The sequence below is a fragment of the Anser brachyrhynchus genome, assembly GCF_964034855.1.
Source record: "Anser brachyrhynchus genome assembly, chromosome: 19".
Classification (NCBI taxonomy): Eukaryota; Metazoa; Chordata; class Aves; order Anseriformes; family Anatidae; genus Anser; species Anser brachyrhynchus.
Window position 1 is genome coordinate 4,491,512 of NC_137712.1, and position 15,847 is coordinate 4,507,358.

General features: G+C 57.6%; 1 protein-coding gene across 1 annotated transcript; it reads right to left on the reverse strand.

Moving 5' to 3' along the window:
- Positions 1-968: 968 nt before the first annotated feature.
- Positions 969-14,830, reverse strand: DBH (dopamine beta-hydroxylase). Its single transcript, XM_080561662.1, has 12 exons — positions 14,377-14,830; positions 12,063-12,209; positions 10,477-10,734; positions 8,978-9,154; positions 8,585-8,687; positions 7,154-7,320; positions 6,397-6,540; positions 6,245-6,283; positions 5,658-5,717; positions 4,883-5,010; positions 4,126-4,285; positions 969-1,789 (listed from the first exon to the last, which is right to left on the reverse strand). Exons 1-12 carry the CDS (start codon positions 14,755-14,757, stop codon positions 1,655-1,657), a joined length of 1,899 nt encoding a protein of 632 aa, XP_080417788.1. The 5' UTR covers positions 14,758-14,830; the 3' UTR covers positions 969-1,654.
- Positions 14,831-15,847: the final 1,017 nt, after the last annotated feature.

Here is a 15,847-nt window from a genome sequence, read left to right on the forward strand (position 1 = left end):
GAACGGGGTGGCTGCTTCCAGCCCCTGTGCTCATCCCCCTCTCGTAGCCGTCAGCACCCCTGGGCTGTGCAGGCAGCCTCTGGAAACCCCCCTGGCTGCCCTCGGGGGGAGCAGGAGGGGATGGGTCCATGGTCCCTTTGGTGGCCCCGTGGCTGAGCCCTGCACCTGGAGCCCCCCACGGCTGCGGTGCTCGCCCTCCATCTCTCCCCAGCCTCCTTTAATCACAAACGATTGCAGGCGGCGAGGGACTCGGGCTCCGTCCTCCGCAGCGCAGGGAGGGCCTCGTCTCCAGCGCAGCTTTCCCCCGCCTGAAGAAATAATCACACGACATCTTTTCATTTCGTTCCCTCCGACTGGGTTCGCTTGTTTTCTGTTCTCTTTAGAGCTGATTTCAGTTCCTTCGCCTCGCGCAACGAGCACCACGGGCGAGAGTTTGAACTCTCAGACGCTTTGGTTTCGCTGGAAACATTAAAAAGCCAAACCGGGGTGAGTTTGTCTCACAAGGGGAGGCGATTGCACTCCCTGGTGCTCTCGAGCTGGAAGGCAGAGGCGGGGATGGCCGTGCTGCTGTCCGTCTGTCCTAATAAATGAGGTTCACGCTGGCTACGTGGGGATGCGTCCCCCTGTGCCAGGATTAACTACCTGTCTGCTGGGATAATACAGCCTTATCTTCCTGCAAGAAACCCCCAGCTTTCACCCTATAAGCTGTGTAGGGTTGTATTCTCTGTGGAGAGTGTCCCCAAAACAACGGGAGACCGATGGCACTGGGGAGCAGGGGTGGTCAGGGCAGCTCCAGCCTTCATCGAGGATGGACCGAGCGAGTCAGGTCCCTGCAAGGGGAGCCTCTGGATGCAGCGGAGGCGTGGGCAGGGGCTGGCTGGGAGGGACGGGCTCTCCTGCATCCCCTGGGCCCTTCCTCTGGTCCAGGCAAGTGTTCTCCCTTTGCAGCTCAACAGCAAAAAGTGTCCTTTTTCCTTTTTATTTCACATGTAGGTATTGAATGGAGTCGTTTTTCCTGCCAAAGGTTTGTCTTTCCCCCCGTTTCCCTCCATCCCCATCCCTCCCCCTTTCGAAATCCCATCACGCAAGTATCATTTGTTCCCGTCCGCTGGCATCTGGTGGCGTCAAGGCGAATAATCCCCGGCCCAGCGGGGCTGCGGCAGGCGGCATCTCCTTCCCTCCCTCCCTCCGTCCCCCCGGGGGTGTCAGCGTGGGGGAGCCCCCACAGAGCCACCCCGAACAAGATGGGCCCATGGGGTGCCAGGAAAGCTCGTGTGCTGCTCCCACGCTGCTCTTTGCTCTGTGCCTCAGTTTCCCTGCGGGGAAGCAAGGCATCTCCCCCCCCCCCCACTTCTCCCCGGGGCCGCGCTGGGTTTGGCACAATAGCAAACCTCCCCATTATTATTCTGGGGGCGGAAAGCAGCATTACTCAGAGCCGGGCTTGCTAATAACGCACTAAATATAGCGCTTTCCATCCCCAGAGTACTTTCTGAACCGCTAGGGATGAGCCCTAACCCCCCCCGGGTGGAGGCAGGAGCCGGGGCAGGGATGGGGGGAGCGATGGGACGAGGCTCCCTGTGGCCACCCGTGTCACCACCGTGCAGAGGCGCATCCCATCGCGGTGCTGGCACGCCAAGGGGGACCAGGAATCGGCTCAGACCCTCTTGATCTCACCCAGCTTGAGGGGCACGGAGGCAGCAGGATGAGGCCCGGGGGCGGGCGGGCAGTGAGGGACGGGCTCCCGCAGCGTCTCGGTGATGCTGGGGAGCGGCTGCTTCTCCCACTCGCCCTGCAAAGAGAGTTGGGCACCGTGAGACCGAGGGTTTCGGGCACCTGGCTGCTCCGCGTTTCTCCGTGCTTGTAAAGACGACGTGATCTTTAACGCTGGGAAGTGTTTTGAACCCGAACCAGGATGTTTTCCCATGAGACATCACCAATTATTTATCTCGTGGGAGCACCTACGCATCCCAGCAGCGGAGCAGATGCCCGCGCTGCACCATATTGCACGAAGCCACCGCAATCAGGGAGCTTCCGCCCCGAAAAAACGCGTTCCCCACCGAGTCACACGGCGACAGCTCCGAGCGGCGAGCCCCACCAGCCCACCGTGCTCTCAGCCCAGGCTGTTTGCCAGCTGCTGGCGGGGAGCTTGGCTCGGAGGTGACATTTGCAACGTGCCAGCACGGTTCCTGGTGCGCAGCTGCTGCCGGGGGCGAGGGAGGCGGCAGCCGGGCAGAGCCGAGGAAGGGGCTGGCAGGGCCATCGGGGCGAGGTGACCACGGGCAGCACAAACCCTCCAGCACCATGGGTGCTGCTTGCTTTGGGGGTGCTGCCTGCAAGGAGCAATTTTCCGGGGTTAGATCGTGCAAAGGGCAGAGACGGCAGGGCTGGATTCGTCTCCTACGTGATTTGGTGGTCCGGCAAGGGGCAGGGGGAGCTCAGGCCGGGCTGGGCTCCCGTCTGTTCGCTCGTGCAGAAATGTCAGAGACGGGCAGAGCTACAGCGGGAGCGGGAGGAGGGCGGGCTGGAGACGAGAGGTAGGGCCGTGAGTCATCAGCAGGAGGAAGAAAGTTGGATTCATCGTTTCAGATGAAAAATCCTTGGAGTGTGCGAAGCAAATCAGGCCAGAGCTTGCACCTGCACCTGGAAACCCTGGGAAGGGTGGAGGGGGCGGAGAACCCCTCCCGAAGCAATCAGAGAGGGGCAGCAGGGCAGGAGAGCACCAGCTGGAGAACCGAGTGCTTTTCTGCAACCTCAAGGCTTAGGAGAGCACCTGGGGGCTTGGGGCTGTGCCTGCCCCGAGGTTTGGCCCCAGCCCGGAGCCCACCTGCTAGGGTCTGCCCTGTGCCCTGCAGATCTCCTCCAGCCCCTGCTTTGGGAGGGCATCGGGGGCATTTGGTGGGGCTGTGGGGCTGGGTTTGGTGCCGGGAGAGAGCTGGGATCCTGGGGAACTGGCACGGAGACCTCACACCACGCTCACAGTGCCACCTCGGTGTGAGAAGGGGCTTGCTAAATAATTAACAGCACCACGTCCTTGCAGAGAGCTAGGCAGGACTGGGATCACTGAACTGCAGAAATGCGTGCGCTTAATTAGAAGCTGGTGCTTGTCTCTTGGCAGAAATGCTGTGGAATAAATGAGATGTCTTGAAATGCAGCTCGCTCCGAACGCACCGAGAGAGCAGGGGGGGCAGCTCAGCTCCCTGCTCCCCTCGCTGCGTGCCAGCATCGCCTCTGCTCCCCGCCAGCCTCTTCCCAGCCGCCCCCAGCCCTCTCTGAGCTCACACAGTTGCCAGGGCTGTGATTAAGAGGCTTAATTCATAATTCTGCTGCTGCAAAAAACTTCCGAGCCTCTTTTGTCCCTGCTCCAGGCTCTGCACAGCCGAGAGGTGAGGGTCTCCGGTGGTTTAGGGCTGGCAGGGGAAGGTTCCTGCCCCCTGGGAGTGACCTGGCTGGAGGGTTTTTACCTGGGAGGAAGGCTGATGGTCTTCCTCGCCATCAGCTCAGTGTCCTCCAGCACTGCAGTGGGCAGCACGACCTAACTTATCACGGAAGCTCATTACACTGATGAATGGCATCAGGAACCGATGGTGATAGGGACCATCAGTGGCTTTAAATCTTCATCATCATCAATGTCATGAGCATCGTCACTGGGCCTGGGTTTTGTTTGTTTGTTTTCTTTCTGAAGCTCCTGTGGTCCTTTATCCTTCATGCCTTGCTGTAGCTCCAGGTTTGGAGATTGCACAGATGCAGTGCGTAATGAGCTTGCTCTGCTGGGACCTGACGTAATTGGCCCAAATCCTGTAAAATGGCCTCACAGTCCTCCTTGCTTCTGCAGACAGCCCTGCTTTAACACTCCGGGCTGCTCAAAGATGTCAGTAAATCGCTTTATGCAAATGCACATCCTCTAATTGAATCCGCCCGAGCGCACCCAGCGTGCCGGCGGCTGGGGCACGGTGCTTTAAGTGCTGCTGGTGCTGGGGTTCCCCGGGCAGCTCCAGCTCCCTGCTTTGGGGCCACAGGGTGCAGCCACGTCCCTAGCCCATCGAGGAGCCGATCGAGGAAGTTTTAGCCCTGGCCTGGAGTTTTGCCATGAAGCACGTCAGCCCTGGGTGGCAAAGCTGTACGTACCGGGAAGCGGACGGCCGAGGATTTGTTGCAGTGCATGGAGATGGGGGCGAAGCCGTAGAGGGATTTTAGCACGTCTCTGTTGAAGGTGTTCCAGGGGATGGAGGAAAACTGCTGTGGGACTGAGACCTGCGGGCACGTGCAGACCTCCTCGTCGTTGAACCTGCGCAGGAGAGATGCCAGGCCGAAAGGCAGCCAGGTGGGCTGGATGTGCCGCGTTCCTCCCGGCCTGAAGCTGGACCTGGGAAGGCTCCAGACTCTGCACGTGGCAGCAGGAAACACTGCCATGGCTGGCACCTTCGGGGGAAGACTCGGGGCCACCCGGTGTGCCCGTGCCTAGGACGCCCTGTGCAAGGTCAGCACCTCACCCTCTTGCCAGGGGCAAATGAGCCTGCTGCTCCGGCAGCATGGTTGGTGCCTGCCTGGGCTCATAAAATGTACTTTGCAGACAGAACTGCCTTGCACTGGGCCTTGCAGGGAAGTCCCATACCCAGAAAGGTCTCCTTGTCCTTGGGATCCCCTCTACCTCCAGCCCTAACAGCCCTGATCTGGTGCCTGCTCTGGGGGATGGCGAGGGCAGGACTCCTTCCAGCCATGCCCCAGCACATGGCTCCCCAAAACCTGCACCCCCCCAACAGCCCCAGATACCACCGCTGCAAACCCAGGGCCTGAAAACCTATTTTTATAACTTTTTTTCCAGCACTGCCAGCAAAGGGCTCGGCAGCGGCCCCTCTCCCCTTCGCACAGCCTCGCTCTGTACCTGTTCACGAGGCTGAAGTACCGGTGCAGGTAGCCCGGGTCCACGGCGCTTTTGCAGAGCTCCAGCTGGGTCTGGGGGTAGTAGTGCACGTAGTTCACGCACATCTCCTCCATGATGCCAAACCCGCCCTGCGGCACACACACGGGGGGGCTGGGGGCAGCGCCGGGCAGCAGCCCCCAAATTTTCCCCCCAAACGTTGGCCGTGCCAGTGCCCAGCTCAGCGCTGCCGGAGCCACAGGGGCAGCAAGAGGGGCAGAAGGGGGTATGTGGGCACCGAGCTCCCCCCTTTACGTGCACACACACCGTCACGCACACTCGGCTCATCTGCCCACCCGCCCTTCGTGCAAGGACAGGCTTTCAGGCTGGAACGTGTGGTTTACATTAAAATGCAGATTCCCTGTAATCCCTCCGCTATATTTAGCTTCGTCCCTGTTGATGGTACCTCTGACAGGCTCCTTTTTTTTTTTTTTTTTCGCTGCCTATGTAAGGGAATAACACGCGCTGTCAAAAAAAACACCGCTTCTCCTTAATTACAATTAATACCCAGCGGAACGGTTGGTGATGGGAATCAGAGTGGCAGACGCTACTTCTCGATTAGCACCTTAGCATCCCAGCTGCAGGAAGCGGAGTCCTGTGGGTTCGCTTCCTTGCCACCCTTCTCCTGGCTTCTGGCTGTGATTTAGCCCCGGTCCATGCACGTGTTCCCCCCCCCCCGCCTTTCCTGCACCTTGGGGTGCAGGCACTGACCCCGCAGCGCGCACGCAGCCGTACTCACCACGGTCACTTGGCTCCTGTCCTCCGTGTTGTAGGTGCAGGCTGTGATGAGTTCGTCGCCCTGGGGGGTTCAAACAGACATGGGGGTGTGGGAAAGTGCAAAGTTCCCCCTCCCCAGGCAGCAAATATCAGGACGAGTGAACCCGTAACACAGCAGGACCTCCGCGCTCTTTCGTGGTGCAAGTCCACAGGCAGCATCGGTGCCCCCCCAGCATTTGCTCACCGTGCACCCCCCTGGGAGATTCCCTACGGCCATACCCCAGGAATTGTGTTTCCTGCTTTCCTCACTTCCTAAGAATTTCCTCCGGGCTAAAGCACCTTAAAAAAATCCACGTAGGGACATTTTGCATTGCCCAGCTTGTACCCAACGTGGTGCCACGGCTGCCTCCCCCCCTGCAGGGCCACCCCAGGAGCCTGAGCACAGCCCGGGGATGGCTTGGCTGGGGCTGAGGCTTTTGAGCAGGACACCACGAGCAGCAGCAGCAGTGACGGAGCAGCGGAGAGGAGTCCAAGCCCCTGGGCCGCAGTGGGTCTGTGAGGGAGTACTTGCTCTGATCGGAAACCGCCACGATTTTTGGAGCCACTCACCGGAAAAACTGCAACCAGCTCCTTCAGCATGCGGATCTCCTGAGAGGGGGGAGAAAAAGGCACCGGGTCGGAGCGGTGCCGTGCCCCGGCACCCATCTGTGCCCGCGGGACCGGGTGTCCCGTGGGTGCCACCCACCCGCCCGGTGCCGTACCTGGAAGTGAGGGCTGTAGTGGCCGTCGGCGTTCACCACCTGCCGCTCCCTGCCGTCCCGCGACAGCACCGTCACCACTTTTCTGCCCGCCAGGTGCGTGTGGAGCTGCGAGGCGAAGATGCGGATGCCGGCAGCAGGCAGCGCCTGGGGAAGGATGGCTTCAGGCTCCGTGCCTGGCCCCGTCCCTCTCCCCTCCCGTGTGTCCCCGGGCTGTGAGCTTGGGATGGGTCCCCCCTGGCTCCTGGAAGGATTTTGGGGGCTGCTGGACCCTCGGGGCAGCCCAGAGGTGAGCTGTGCAGAGGGGTAGATGCTCAGCCTGCTGTCATAGCCAATTAATGCTATGCCATGCCCCAAATTAGCAGGATCTGGATGCAGCTTGCTTCCTCGCGCTTGTGGCACCGACGACTTCTTTTGGGTAGGCCCTATAAAAAATACCTACTAAAACTTGCCTGAGAGCAGGGTGGGCGGTTTGAAAACATACTTGAGCGAGCTCTTAAGGAACTCCCCAGGAAGCAGAAGCCAATCTTTGCGTTTCCATAGGGGAAAGCACCCAGGCATGGCACAGCAGTATGTTTTCCTAGATGGCAACGGTACTCGGGGGAGACGGAGCAGCTGGCTCCCGAGGAGCTCTGCCTTCACGGGGAGCTCAGCTCATCCCAACCAGCTGCTCAGGGCCAACTGCTGCTGGTTGTGGGCTGTGGGGTTTTTCTTTCCAGCACGACCCCGAGGGAAGGGGCTCGGAGGGCTGGGCACTCACCCGCTGGGTGCACTTGTCGGTGCAGTACCCGGTGAGGACGAAGGCGGTCTCGCCCGGGGGCACGGCCATCACCGGCGTGTAGACCAAGCCCAGCTCCATGATGCCGGCGTCGTAGCGGCGCAGGCTGCCCGTGTAGTAGAGGCGGATCCCCGAGGAATCGCGGCGCCCTAGTGGGCAAAAGGACGGGGTGGGAAGTCACTGTGGGAGAGCTGACAGCTCTCGGGTAAGGTCAGGTGTGAAAAATGATGCTCTGCTGCCACAGGTGTGGGGAGGGGTGCCCAAGCTTCTCACTCACAGCTTTTTTCATGTGTGCTATTCCTATTGTTATAAAATCCTGGATATTTTCATGCAAGTGTTGGTTCCCCAGAGAGGTCACCAATTCCTCCCAAGATAAAGGCAAGGAGTGCCTTTGGAGAGCCCAGAGCAGGACAGGTCTCAGGGTGCTTTGGCAGACTCAGAAGCATGGCTCATTGCACCTTCTTTAACTGATACATCAAAAAAAACAAAGCTATGCATTTACTGGGGGCCTGCCAGGAGGGGAAATGCTGGTGGAGCAAGCACCCCCTGCATTTGCAAAGCTCCTGGTCTTTGGTGCATTCGAGGTTGCTCTGTTTAACCTCTAGAGCCCACATGCAGCTGGGGGGGGGGCAGAGGGAGCCCCGGGCCCTTGGGTGCTGCAGAGCGGAGCCGAGCCGGGCTCCCCGCAGCAATGGGGAAGGTGCAGACCCAAGGAGTCGGGCTGGGGCCAAGCCCCCTGTCTCTGGGCTGGAGACCGCCAGGGGATAAGAATAAGGAGGGAGACACTATTGGTTAACACACCAAAGCTGGTAAGTTATGAAAGACGTGAGCTCCATATTTATAGCTGTGTTTCTTCTCAAGTTGCCGAATGTGCTATGATTGATCTACAGTACATATGCTCCGGTCTCCTAAAAATACACTTGGGTAGTCAAGAAGTTACTTGATTTTATGTAAATGAAGAAACTGTGTTGTTTGGAATCCTTTTTTTTTTTTTTTTTTTTTTTTAAATGTGTCTCCTGACAACGTTATCGAAGCAGGAATACCATTAAAACAACATCCAAATCCCCCCGTCCCCAGCCAGGCTGGTGCTGTCTCTCTGGTGACTTTGGCATCACTGATGCTCTTGGCTCCGAGCTCAACCCCTCCACAGCTCCTTCCACAGATGTCGGGAGGCACCCACCAGCAATCCCAATAAATATGGGGCTTGCCACGGGTCATAGCCCTGCAGGACCGATGTGCAACCCCACTGCTTGCTGGGCTCCCCTCCCCAAGCATCCTCCTTGCCTCTGGGCACGCGTGAGGATGGGTCCAGCCTCTGGTGACACCCCCGGCAGAGTGGCAGTCCCCATCACTCCCCCAGCTCTCCTGTGTCTCGCTGGCGAGGTGTGGGGGCCGCGCCACGTCCCCACTCACCTTTGAACACCAGGGGGTTGTGATAGTGAATCTCAAGGCGCAGATATCTGGAGGAGCCCGGACCGCCAAAGGCAAGCCCTGCTTCTTCGGGGTAGTAGAAAGCCTGGAAGCGGAGGGAGGACATCAAGGGAGGAGGGTGTCACATTGATTTAGGGAGCCAGGGGCATTAGGGGAGGGGATGTCACATTGATTTATGGGCTGGGGTGGAAATGCTGAGGTGTCTTGGGACAGAGTGGGGGGGAGGTTAAAAGGGACTGAACCCAAATCTCAAATGGGATTGGAGCAGCCCACACAGGGATGAGTCAGGCACCCATTCCTATGAGAAAGGACTAGGAAGGGTTGGAAGATGGCAGGAAAGGTGGCCGGGAGCGAGGGGTCCCATCGTGCACCCACCTGTGCGCCCATGGCCCACGCGGCAAGCACGTGCCGGCAGTAGTTGAGCTGGTCTGGCTTCATCTTGGCGTCACAGGGCCCGTTGTAGCGCGGGATGCTGTCCAGCTCGGCGGCGCACTGGAAGACTTCCATATGGTGCACCAGGGCCTCGTTGCCCGCCGTGATCACTGGCTCGTACTGCAAAGCAGCGTCCGAGAAGGAAGGGGAGATGTTAGGACCGTTTGCCAAGGCCCCGTCCCTGAGCGTGCTGTTTGTGCAGCCCAGCGTGGGTAAGTCTGCCCTCAATTCTTGCCATGAGATGGGGAGGGAAGGTTGCTTCGGGCACATGGACCAAGGACCAAGAGCTTTTGGCTGGCTTTGGGACCAACCCAGAGTCCACCAGAGCTCGTGGAGAAACACCTCGTCCCTTCCCTGCAGGTGGCTGCACCTGAGGAGCAGCAGAGCTCGGGCTGCTTCGTGGTGACCGAGTCCTTTGCAGACTTGCTGGGCTTAGAGGACTTCGGTTTCTCACAAAGAGAGTCCTGGCCCCACTGCCCGCAGCTACCGGGTTTCATGCCCAGCCAGGAGCTGCTGTTCTGGGCACAGGCAGGGGGGATTTGGGTAGAAAGAGCGACTTCAAACGCCTGAGGAATGGCTCCGGCTAAAAGCGCCAGCTGTAGAGATGATCTGCAGCAGCGGGAAGATATCAGGAGTTACGCACTTTTTACTTACACACAGATGATTCATTTTGCACCATCTGTTGGGGAGAAAATCCTCCTTCTGAGCTTTCCTTTGCAGCGTCGCCTCTCCCCTACAAATCGCTGAGCGCTCGCTTCAGCTCCTGTGTCAGGCTTCCCCTCTCCCTGCTGCGTGCTTTTGGCCCCGCGGGTGCCGGGTCGTGCTGTGCTGGGGTGACGCTCCCAGCACCTCGGGACAGGCACTCTGCTGCCACAGGTCTCTGTCCCCACCCCCTTGGGGATGTGACCCGAGCAAGTGCAACGCAGCCGCACAAAAATTGTCTTTATCTGTATGACTTTTTTTTTGCAATATGCCTGATCTGTTAGAGGGCAGTTCATATTCTGGCTTGCTCTGCCCTGCCCTGGCCAGGCTTGTTAATTTGTTTGCCGTGTTTCTGTATTCCTCGTGGCACATGGTGAGCCATAATCCTGCCCCTGATGGCTGCAGCTCTCTCCTCTGCAAGGGAGCTGCTCTGAGCCCTGCCCTCGTCCCCATTCAATGTGCCAGGAGGAAAGTCACCATGGTCCCCATTCAGTCTGCCAAAGTCACCAACCTGCCACCAGATTTGGGTTCTCTAGGGGATGTGAGGGTGCTGCTGGCTGGTGGGCTGGCTCAGGGAGGTGTTTTGGTGCTCTGGGGGTGCATTTGGGACTGAAACCCTCCCTGCGAAAGGGCAGGAGAGAGGTGGGCTTTGCAGAACAGCTTTGAGGGACCTGAACGCAGCTGCTGAGATGCACCAGGGAAAGCATTTCTCCTCTTTCACCTCTTCTCCTGCCTCTTACCATGATGATGTGGTGCTTGGGGAAGCCGTCTGGCAGCTCTGCCATGTAACACCAGTAGGTCGTCTCCTGGCTGGGGATAACGACACCGGGGGCCGTTATCTCCATGGTCTTCATGTCGCTGGGCAGCTCGGGGATGGTGATGTTGGGCTTTAGCAGCTGCACCCTCTGCAGCCCCCTGTGGATGGCAGAGATGTTGATGGCTTGCAGGGAGCGGACGGGTTTCTCCAGGATCCCATAGATGAGGTGCACGGTGCCGTCCTGAAGCAAGAGCAAAGCGTGGCAGGTAGTTTTATGTGTAGGATACCAGAGAGTGTGAATCTCATGGACAATTGGCACTGGTACTGGTGGCATGAATTTGGAAGTAGGCCCTAGCCCCTCTCCAAAGGGGAAACCATCCTGGCTTCAGCAGCATCTCTCTTTGCTGGGCCGTAGATTTAGGGGAATTTATTTCACTAGCATGTTTTAGCATCGAGCGATGATCACAGAGAGTTCGCTACCAGTTGAGAGAGCCTGGAAAGCTTTCCCTACATGGCACTGGTTTCCAGCAGAAGTCAATACTGGTACCTCACACCTCTCCCCTGTCCCTAAAGGAACGGCTCCCCTCTGCTCCCTCGGCCCTCCTGAACTGCAGGCTGGGGTGGCCACGTGGATCCAGACCCCGGGCAGCAGCTTGGGGGGGAGCAACAGAAACAAAACTTCTCCCCCAGACCCTTTCTGCCAGCTTCTGGCAGCATCAGAGAGGGTCTGCTGAAAGCACAGTGGGCAAGGAAGGTGCTGCTGAAGGCACTCAGCTCTGGACAGGAGGTAAGAAGGAAAGGAAAAGGGAGTCATTTTCTCTCCAAGGCTAAGAATAAAGACCTGCAAGTCTTTCCCTGGTTCACACACAGATATTTTTTCCTCCGGGGCTCTCCGTGTTTTGGCAGACACCTCTCACCACAAGGCATGCCTCCGAAAACTAGCAACAAAACCTCGAGGCTGCTCTGTGCCCACGGTGGCTTCCAAATACCCTGTCCACCAGAGGATTTCATCTCAAACGAGCCTCGTGGAGATCCCTGCCTGCACCCGGGGGCTTCCCCTTCTTGTCTGAGACCCCGAAGCTCTTTGACATCCCCAGTGGGGCCGTTCCCACCACCCACTCGCAGACCCAGACGCTCACAAGCACGCAGCCCTGGCTCCACTCGCTGCACCTTCGCTCGGCTCCTGCAGCCCCCCCCTTTGCCTCCCGTTGAGCAACACCTCTTCGTAACACTCCAAACACTTGGCTCCCAACTGCAAGCCCGAGTGATGCAGGAGGGTATTTATATAGACCCAGCACACGCTTACCAGGAGCGGATGATGCAAACGAGCTGAAATCTACGCGTTAGAGAGGTTTTTAAGGGGTTGTAAATAGATGGTGCCAAACATTACTCATGGCGCGGGGCTGACATCTGTAGCACGCTTCCTTACTGCACGCAGCAGCACAAACACCCGATGCCATCCCAAAAAACACAACGGGGGTGAGGTCTGACCTGCAGGCTGGGGGGGTTGGAGCTGTGGGGTTGGGATGGGGCCGGCGGTGCCGCACTAGGCTGAGGGCGATGCCGTACCTCTATAAGGTAGTCCTTGGGGTCACAGGTGCTGAAAGCTCTTCTGAAGAGGATGTAGAACCCCTCGGCGGCGCTCTGAGCCCCCAGGAGCTGGTAGTCCTGCTGCGAGTCCATGTGGAGGTGCCCCTTGGCATCGCTCCAGGCATCCTGCGGGAGGACGGCACCCGGTAAGCCGGGGGGCTGCGCGGATCCTGCACGGCCCCGGGGGGCACGGTGGGGACCTCCAGTGGTGCACGGGTTCTCCTTTGGTTCACCCTCCTTTGGTTCACCAGCGTTCGGTTCACCAACCTTTGGTTCACCCCCCCTTTGGTTCACCAGCCTTTCAGAGGTGTGAAATACCTGACCCAGCACCGATATTCTGCAAAAAAGACCTTTTAGAGCTGACGTGCATTTGGGGAAAGGAGCTGGGGGAGGAAAGCCTGCAGGGTGGCATCAGTCTGCGTTGTTCTGGGTGTACGGCTGGGGGCACTTTCTGAGCAGGGTGATGTGTTTTCCACGACCCTTGCCACAAGCCAGCTGCTCTCGATTTGAGATCAGCCCCCTGATGGGCTGCAGTGTCAGCCCTTTGAACCACGAACCCCCTTTAATGCCCTGAGCTCGCCGTGGACAGATTGTCCCAGGAGCCAGGCAAGGCTGAAAACTGCTCTCGGTTAATGGTGGTGACAAAGCCACGCTGGGAAGCAACGCGGTAGGCTCCTCCTGTGCTTAGGGGTTGGAAGGGTTGGAGTAGAAATTTTATAAATAATATAAATAATTTTAATAATTTGGATTAGAACAACATCTTTGTCTTGATTTTTGCATCTCTTGTTTGTGGCTTTTGTTTACCAAGAAAAGGCCCCTGGGAAGTACCTTGCAGCACCAATACCGGTGGCACTGGTTCTCTCGTCTCGGGGGAAGAAATAAAAGAAAAAGAATAAAGCATCTTGGCATCGTTTCAGCCAGAAGTATAGAGTGATATTTCGAGAACATATTGTCCTTAGAGGGGGAGAATAAAATCAGCTACATGAAGCTAGCATGACATTTGTTTTCATAGGAGTGCGTTGTGCAAATTAATCTCATAGTACATGGGGGGGTGAGCAAATTTGGATCTCTTTAACAGCTGACATCCTTATCCAGCAGAAAGACTGCTGGGAGAGAGAAAACCAGGGCTGTAGAGGTTTACAGAGAGCTCCTTGCAGGATGCTGTTCAGCACCAACGGGAAGAGAAAGCCCCAATGCTGCTCGGCGTTTAATTCAGCGCTGTTTGTCTTCCAGTGAGCACAAGAAGGCAGATTAGCAATGATCCTTTATGTTTTTTTTAACATGATGCTGTGAAATACTGTAGCATTTGGGTCATCACACATCCTGAATGGCTGGTAATTAGCAGGAAAACAGTACAGATAATAAGCCCTCCTTTTCATCCTTTCATTGCACTGCAGATCACATTGCAGCTGATTGTGAAAGAATATATTTTACGGCTAATTTCAAGTAAGCAGAGAGGTAAAATTTAACTTACTGGAAAGCTTCACACAGGGAAAATGTGAATTGCTTTCTGCAGTGAAGCGCAATTGCAATAAACCTAACGTGGTGATCTGGGGACAGGGAGCTGCCGGAGGGCACGGGGTGAGGTATTGCAGCTCCAGCCCCGGCGGAAAGACAAACCGCAGGAGAGCCTGGACAAACGGACTGTGTAAGAAAGGACAAAAAAATCAAATGGCAAAACTACAAACGAGTTCCCCCTCCCCATCTGCTACCACCGGGCATTTGCATACCGCCCAAATACTTCTGCCTGTTTAATTTCTGATAACACCACGCTGCTGGCAGGCGGCCGTCGGATTGGGTTTTCCCGTGTCCTGTTGATCTCTGCTGTAGCTGCAAACGTGAGTTGCAGGCGGCTCATTGGCGCTGGCAGGAGCAGACTTGCTGGTTGATAACTTTTGCGCTTTCTCAAAGTCAGGAATGGGAGCGGTGGTTAATTTTTAATGCGGCTGAGGGCAGCGCACAGGCGAACCAAGCTGTCGATGCAGCCTGCGTTTGCGTGTAGCCGAGCTCTCTGTGCAACCACCTGTTGGAGCGCTTGCGGATGAGTACAGCAGAGTTACTGCATTTATCCCTTTCTCTTCGGATTTCAGATCCTATACCAAGCCCACAGCATAGGCCTCTGGACCAGAACCCCCCCAGCCCTTTTGGACCACTTTCGTTGAGCAGCGAGAGCAGTCCAGCCCCGCTCAGCCCCGTGCCGTGCTCTGGACCAGCTCTGCCCCAATTAAATAGATCAGATTCACCCGTCGGGCAGCAACCCCAAAAGCAGCCGTGACAAAACACGGCAACTCACCCCAAAATACGAGCTGTGCCCGTCGCTCCAGAGCACGGCCAGGTCCGCATTCTCAAACTCTCCCCGGTCCGACATCCCGAAGAGGAGCCCGAACTTGAGTTCCCTGCTGAGGATCTGGAAGTACACCGCTTGCTCGGGGTAGCTGACGTTCCAGGAGAGCTCGAGCAGCCCCTGGGGATCGAGGGGCACCTTGTAGGGAAAATAGGTGCCGCGGGGCGCCGAGCCCTGCAGGGCGGCCACCAGGATGACCAGGAACACGGCGATCATGGTGAAGTACACGGACGCCACCTCCCGCAGCTTGAAGCCGGGGCAGGGGCACGGCTTGCTGCCGGAGGTCTGCATGCTGGGCAGGACGGCAGCCGCCCTCCTGGCTTTTGCCATTTATGCGCTGGCCATCCTGGGCGAGCCGGGTAAGCGATACTCTTTAATTGCATTTGGTTGTGGGGAAATTGGATTGTGGTATTGACTCCCCCCCCACCCCCCCACCTCCTGGCCAAACACTTGTCATTCTCTGCCTCCCCTTAATTGGCTCTAATTGCACATGGACATTATCAATAGCAATTGAACTCGACTGAGCTGATGTTATTTGCTCTTAAATCATCCTTAGTGGCTGCAAAGTGCCGCTTTCTTGCAAGCTGCTCCTTGCACGGCCATGCTGTGCCCTGCCGCTGCTGCCTGTCGACGGCTCTGTGTGGCCCCGCTGTGGCTCCCGTCGAAGGCCCTGCCTGCCTGCACCTTTGGAGGCGTTAAATAGTTGTTATTCCTTTGTTTTTGTAGCAGCTGGGACTTCAGCTCTGGTTTGAAGATACCCTTTTGTCCCCCACCATCCCCCTTCTCATTTCTTTGGCCTGCTGCGTTCTCTTTTGGATATTAACTTTTCTGCGCTAACCGGAACGAAGAGCCTCAAGCTCTGATACACACACACTGCCTGGTTTACACTCGGAGCTTGTGGCCCCGTTGTATCAGTGCCAGCTCCCGTGACAAGCAGCACCCTTGGATGCCTCCCGGAGTCCCCTCCATCCCCGTGGAGCTCGGGTTTCGCTCGCGGTCCTTGCAGCAATGTCGCCGGGCAGAGCCGGTTCCCCAGCGCTGCGTAACGCGAGGATGGAGCTCGGTGCCCGGTGTTGCAATGAATCATCAACGTGTGCACCTCTGCTGCACTCGATGAGGTTTTCATCATGTCCTGAGACACGGCGGTTATCCAGGGGCACGGCGATCGACCCACGGTGCTCTCCTTGCAGGGTGACCTCTGGCTTACGGGTGCTCTCTCACTCAGCTTTGCCAGGCAAAGACCGACACAAAGCAAAGCTGACGAGCCGAGCTCTCCAGACGAGGGTGTCATCGGCAAACCCCAGCTGCTGCTGGTGTCAGCTTCAAAATCACACGTCAGGATGGCACAGTGAGGAGGTACCAGAGACAGGCTGGGAACGCTCCTTCCCCCCCGAAGCCTCTCGGTGCCTGCAGGAGGTGG

Coding starts and splice junctions, on each gene's coding strand:
- DBH (XM_080561662.1), bottom strand. CDS start 14,757: ATGGCAAAAGCCAGGAGGGCGGCTGCCGTCCTGCCCAGCATGCAGACC. Junction 5,718..6,244: donor AGCTGGTTGCAGTTTTTCCG/GTGAGTGGCTCC, acceptor TGAACCCCCCAG/GGCGACGAACTCATCACAGC. Junction 5,011..5,657: donor ACAGGAGCCAAGTGACCGTG/GTGAGTACGGCT, acceptor TGTGTGCCGCAG/GGCGGGTTTGGCATCATGGA.